Source organism: Pelophylax lessonae (genome assembly GCF_965119305.1).
Source record: "Pelophylax lessonae genome assembly, chromosome: 1".
Taxonomy (NCBI): Eukaryota; Metazoa; Chordata; class Amphibia; order Anura; family Ranidae; genus Pelophylax; species Pelophylax lessonae.
In genome coordinates, this window is record NC_138768.1 from 654,274,676 (window position 1) to 654,280,675 (window position 6,000).

At 44.4% G+C, this 6,000-nt stretch overlaps 1 protein-coding gene across 1 annotated transcript in view; it reads left to right on the top strand.

Moving 5' to 3' along the window:
* The window catches only part of ZNF330 (zinc finger protein 330), a gene marked incomplete at its 5' end in the record, with an annotated part of 75,113 nt that extends 69,905 nt beyond the window's left edge, over positions 1 to 5,208 (top strand). Inside the window, 4 exons of the mRNA XM_082271001.1 lie at positions 3,248 to 3,352; positions 3,718 to 3,764; positions 3,856 to 3,973; positions 4,903 to 5,208. Coding sequence (XP_082127127.1) covers positions 3,248 to 3,352; positions 3,718 to 3,764; positions 3,856 to 3,973; positions 4,903 to 5,180 — 548 coding nt within the window. The 3' untranslated portion in view covers positions 5,181 to 5,208. The remainder of the gene's footprint in view (positions 1 to 3,247; positions 3,353 to 3,717; positions 3,765 to 3,855; positions 3,974 to 4,902) is intronic.
* Positions 5,209 to 6,000: the final 792 nt, after the last annotated feature.

Sequence of the window (6,000 nt, forward strand, 5' to 3'; positions counted from 1 at the left end):
AAGAGTCTCGTCACATTTGTGAGCCTTTTTTTTCCTCTCGGCTCATAAGCTGCCTTTCTGTTCTTTAGGACCTCAAGTCAAGGGATCAAAGTCTGTCAGGACCTCCTCCAGAAGTTTCAATGTGGACCTGGTCTGGTATGCCGAGAGCGGGTCCTTCCAGACCTGCAGACAAGCCCTCTTCTGCCTCAAGGGGCACTCTCACCTGTATCTGGGGTGGGGAGGGGGGATGTCTTTGCTTCTTTCGGCCCATGGTCCTCCTTGATTCAAGACAGGTTGGTCCATGAGCTTATTCGGTCTGACTTTAAAATCGAGTTTTCGGTCTTCTCCTCCAGAGAGGTTCTTGCCTTCCAACCTGCGTTTATCCCCAGACCGCCTGCGAGGTCTCTTCGGGGCGGTGCAAGACTTGCTACTACAAGGGGTGATTGTTCTGGTCTCAGAATCGGAACGTTTTTTTCATGGCTTTTATTCAAACATGTTTACAGGTCCCAGGAATGAAAGCGAGGCATGTCCAATCTTGGACCTCAAGCTCTGAACCGCCTTGTGCGGGTACAGATGTTCCGAATGTAGTCCATTTGTATAGTAGTGGCATCCCTACACGGGAGAGTACTTGCGGACTCTGCAGGAGTTTGGTTGGTAATTAAATTTCCAGGTATTGGCTCTGGTTCCGTCCACCTAGTTGGACTATCTGGGTCTGCTCTGGACTTGGCCTCAACCAGGGTGTTCCTCACATGGGACGAGCTCCAAAATCTGCATGATGCAATTCGGCTCCTGTTGTCCAGCAGTCGGTCATCTTTCAGGAATGCATGCGGGTGCTGGGTCTGATGGTGTCCACCTTTTGAGGCGGTTCCGTTTGCACAATTCCACAAAAGACCTCTGCAAAGAGAGATTTTTGCCATGTGGGGCAAGAATCCACAGTCTGTAGACAATCTGATGAGCTGGGGTACTAGAGGGTCCCTGATTCTGTGGCTTTGCTCTCCGGCGCTTCGACTGGTAAAATCTTCCTTCCCCTGTACTGGACGGTGGTCACCACGGATGCCAGCCTGTCTGAGTGGGGTGGCTTTTTTGGCACGCATTGTGCTCAGGGGGTCTGGACTCTGGAGGAATCCAGACTACCGATTGATATACTGGACATTTCCTCCGGAGGTGTTTGATTAGTTGTGTCTCCGTTGGGGAACTCCTGAGGTGATCCTGTTGGCCTCTCGTGTCAACGGGAAGGTGCTTTGTTCCACAAACCTGTCTCGGGATCCTCTGGCCAATGCCACAGATGCACCGGTGGCTCCATTGGGGCCAGCATTGTCTGATATATATCTTTCCTCTTCTAGAACTTCTGCCAAGACCCCTGCGTAGGTTTGAGGCAGAAGGGATTACAGCCATCCTAGTGGCTCCAGACTGCCCTCCCTGGTCTTGGTACACAGATCTGATATGGTTGGTCATCGATGCTCATTGGAGACTTCCTCTTAGAGGAGATCTGTTAGCCCAAGGGCCAATCTTCCATCTTGTTTTACTGTCGCTCGGCTTTAACGGCTTGGCTGTCGGAAGCCAGGTGCTGAAGGATAAAGGATTGTCTAAATCGGTGATTCCCACACTGCTGCAAGCTAGTAAATCTATGTCTAGGAAGATTTATCATCGCGTTTGAAGAGCGTACTTTGCAGTTGTGCATCTCTGGGGGGTTAACCCCTGCTCCTTTTCAGGGACTCAGAGTTTGGCTTTCCTCCAGCGAGGTGTTAAGCAGCGTCTGGCCTTTGGTACCATCAAGGGCCATGTTCGGCCTTGGCGGCTTTCTTTCAATGTCTTTTGGCTATGCATTCTTTGGTTCATACTTTTGTTCAGGGGGTTCGCCACCTGGCTCCCCCCAGCTCCCCCCAGTGCAGTCTCAGCTGCCCTCGTGGGATCTCAACTTGATGCTGTCAGTTCTTCAGAACCGCCTTAAAATATTCCCAAGATTCCTCTGCTTACATTGTCCCATTGTCTTCTTGGTGGCGATATCTTCTGTATGTAGGGTGTCAGAGCTGGCAGCTTTGTCTTGTCGTTCACCTTACTTGGTGGTTCACAGAGATAAAGTGGTGCTTCGTCTTTGTGACTCGCTTCTTGCTAAGGTTGTTTCTGGTTTCTATCTGAATGAAGACATGGTGTTGCCTTCCCTGTGTTCTAAGCCTAGGGTGATTTCCTTGCATTCTCTTGATGTGCTTCGGGCGTTCAGGGTGTATCTGGCAGCAACCGAGTCGCTTAGGAAATCAGACTCGCTATTTGTCCCTATGGATGGACCTCGCAAGGGTTGGCCGTGTCTGCCACAACCATTTCCAGATGGATTAGACAGATGGTGGTGCAGGCCTATTCAATTAGGGGTCAGGATCCCTTTTAAGTCGCTTTGTACGCGGGCGCTTAGTGCCTCCTGGGCCTTCCGCCATCAGGCGTCAGTGATGCAAGTTTGCAAGGCAGCCACTGGTCGTCTGTGCACACTTTCACAAAATTCTTACAAGTGCATGTGCTGGCATCTGCGAATGCTGCTTTGGCCGCAAGGCTTTGCTGGCTGCTGTTTGAGGGGACTAGTCCTCTTTGAGGGTGTATATTTCATGTGAGCTCCAGTTTCTGCTGTGTTTTTTTCCCACCCCTCATGTTTGACACTGCTTTGGGACGTCCCAATGGTCAAGAAGTTTCTAGAGCTGTGTCTGTCAATGAACAAAAGAGAAAATTGGATTTTTGTCTTACCGGAAAATCCTTTACTCTGATGTTCATTGATAGACACAGCACCTACCCCTCTATTGAGTTGGGTTAAATTTCTTCTAACACTGCTTGCAACAAAACTGAGTGCCTATAGCAGGAAGTGGGAGTATATCTCCGGGGACTGCCCCATAGGCGTGGTAAAGCTTTTTCCTGCCTAGTGTCCCACTCCTGTAGTGGGCAGCATAACCCAATGGTCAAGAAGATTCTGGAGCTGTGTCCCATCAATGAACATCAGAGAAAAGGATTTTACGGTAAGACACAAATTGAATTTTTTGTTAAACAATGCTGGCCTGTTTCCAAGAAATGCAGACTGGCAGCAAAAATAATGGTCACATGTTGTGGCCTTGCCTGTTTTCTTCCTTGAAACACCCTGCCCTCAAGTAATGGAAAGGTTTTCAGAGTGCAGGCACAAACCTGCATTGATTGATTTAAAATATGCTTAAGTTTTGTATTGGTAAATGTTTCCTTGAACTTCTGCTTTCTTAATAATCTTAATAATTATTAATAATCTTGTGTTATACAGGTGGCAGGATATTCAGTTGCTCTTTCTGTTACAACTTCTTGTGTGAAGATGACCAGTTTGAACACCAGGCAAGCTGCCAAGTCTTGGAAGCAGAAACCTTTAAATGTAAGTCATTGGCAAATAGCTTAAAGGTCAATCATAGTTGATGAAAACAAAAAAATGCAAATCAAATTAGAATACTCACTGATAGGCATCAGTGTATTTCCTATGTATCCCTGCCACAGCAGAAAAGTCCTGTGTTGTTTATAGTCTTCATTTTGTTATCTTTTACTCAAGTGAATGCTATGCTTGACTAATGTGCAAATCTGTACTAAACTGTTTGGCTTGCTGCACCCTATCGCAAATAGTGGTTGGGGACACCTGACAGGTGTTTATAATGCCAGTTCTCTCTTTCAACCCCTTTATGAATGTAACCTAGATTAAATAGTTCGGATTGTTTTGTGGTTTGCTGACATTTTTTTTTTTAACAGGTGCTTCCTGCAATCGCTTAGGTCAACATTCATGCCTGCGCTGCAAGGTAATTATGACTAATATTGACAAAAATGATTACAGTCTGACAGTTGGAATCATCTTAATGACCTTTTACTCCTTTCACTTTCTTTGGACAGGCATGTTTCTGCGATGATCATGCTCGTAGCAAAGTTTTTAAGACTGAGAAAGGCAAGGAGCCCCCCTGCCCAAAGTGCGGCCATGAAACGCAGCAAACAAAGGATCTCAGCATGTCTAGTAAGTGCTTTTTTCTTTTTTACTCCGCCTTGCTTGATCAAAAAAAAATTTTTGGTCTCCAATATGCTCTAACAGTCCCTTGTGAGGAAAGAGCATACCATTTATTGAATGAATTCAGTTGGTGGACTATCTTTCAGTTTTGATAAACCTTTTTAAAAATAGTATATTTTATGAAGCATGCAGTAAAAGCCATTATATGTCATGGAGTTTGAACATTAAATTAACGGATGTATAGCTTGGTTAAGTGCAGGATGTGCAGTAGTAATCCTTTTTATTTCACGGAGCGTTCACTGAAAGTAAACAGATGTATAGTTATGCTAAGAGCAGCAATCACAGTATTAAGACGGTATATTTTGATTGAGCTTGCACTGGAAGTTAGTGGATGTACAGCTAGGCTGAGGGCATACAATTACAGTAGTAAGCCTGTGTAGCTCATGGAGCTTGCCATTAGTAGATGTGTACATAGGCTTGAGGGCTTAAAATACAATAGTTAGTCTGTATAGTTGATGGAGCTTGCACTAAAAAAATGGCAGATGTGTAGGTAGGCAGAGGGCATGAAGTATAGCAATAAGTCAGCATAGTTTATAGAACCTGCTTCAGAAATTAGCGGATGTGTAGGTGGCGGAGGACAGGAAGTACAGTAGTAAGCTTGTATAGTTCATAATGCTTGAAGTGAAAATTAGTGAATATGTAGATAGGTGGCGGTCAGGAGGTACAGTTGTAAACCTGTATAGCTCATTCAGCTTGCTCTGGACTTTATTGGATTTGTAGGTAGGTGAGGGCAGAAGGTACAAATGTAGGCCTCTATATTTAATAGACCTTGCCTGTGGAAACTAGTGGAAGTATAGCCAGACCTAGGGGCACAGAGTGCACTTCTAAGCCGTACTCTTTTTTTTTTTTTTTTTTTTTTTTTTTTTTTTTATTTGTAGCACGAACACTCAAGTTTGGCAGACAGACTGGAGCAGATGATGATGAAAATGGAGCTTCTGGTTATGACAATTATTGGAAGAATCTGGCATCTGGTGCCACCAGTACATACGATGATGATTATGAGGATGAGGAAGAGGAGGATGATGATGATGAAGAGGAGGGTGATGAGGAAGGAGAAAAGGACTCTGATACAGAGGCCACGGAACTATTTAGCCACTTGAACTTAGGAAGGACATATGCCAGTGGCTATGCCCACTATGAAGAGTCTCAAGACTGAGTTATCTAAATATTGTGCACTATAATGAGAATGTACCTTTATGATACCTTTTAAATGAAGCAGCAGTGCCTCATGTATGTGTATGATTAAAGTAAATCCAAACCCTAAGTGACATATACATTAATTTAATAAAGTACTGGGTAGTATAAATTACGGCTGTGGATTATTTTCATAAAATGCAGCTTTCACCTTTTTTTTTTTTTTTTCATCCTTTTCTTGTACCTTGGTGAAGTTGATCTCCCCCAGACTTTTTCAGGCACTTCCTGTCTGCTTGCACTCACTACAGCATTGACTACAAATCAATACCATAGGCCACGCCTGCACAATGTGTTGACATTGTACTTTCCATCAGGGGCACATATGATAGGGTGACAATGCATGACCACAGTTGGAGGACAGCTTTCACTCCATAACATTAAATATATTAACAAGGACATTTATGGCTGGATCACCAGGTATTACTTTAATAAAAGCTTCAGATTAGGACAAAAAACTGGAAACAAATTTTGCAATTTTATTAACATATCAAAGCGTATGAGATTTTAGAGATTGAGTTTGGTTCTGCAATAATATACATTAGCGAGAAATAAAATTACTTTCTCTATTGTCCATTGACAGACGCAGCCTCCATCTTCATTAGCTGAATGGGTTATGCTGCCCTCCTGCAGGAGAAGTCTAGGCAGGAAAAATTAAAATGTACACGCCCATGGGGCCGTCCCCACAGGCATAACCCACACACCCTCTGCTCAGCAAACCAGTTTGCTTCTGCCTAGAGAAGGAGTAGGACCTAGGTTTCCTGCTGGGACTTCGGTCTCAGTTT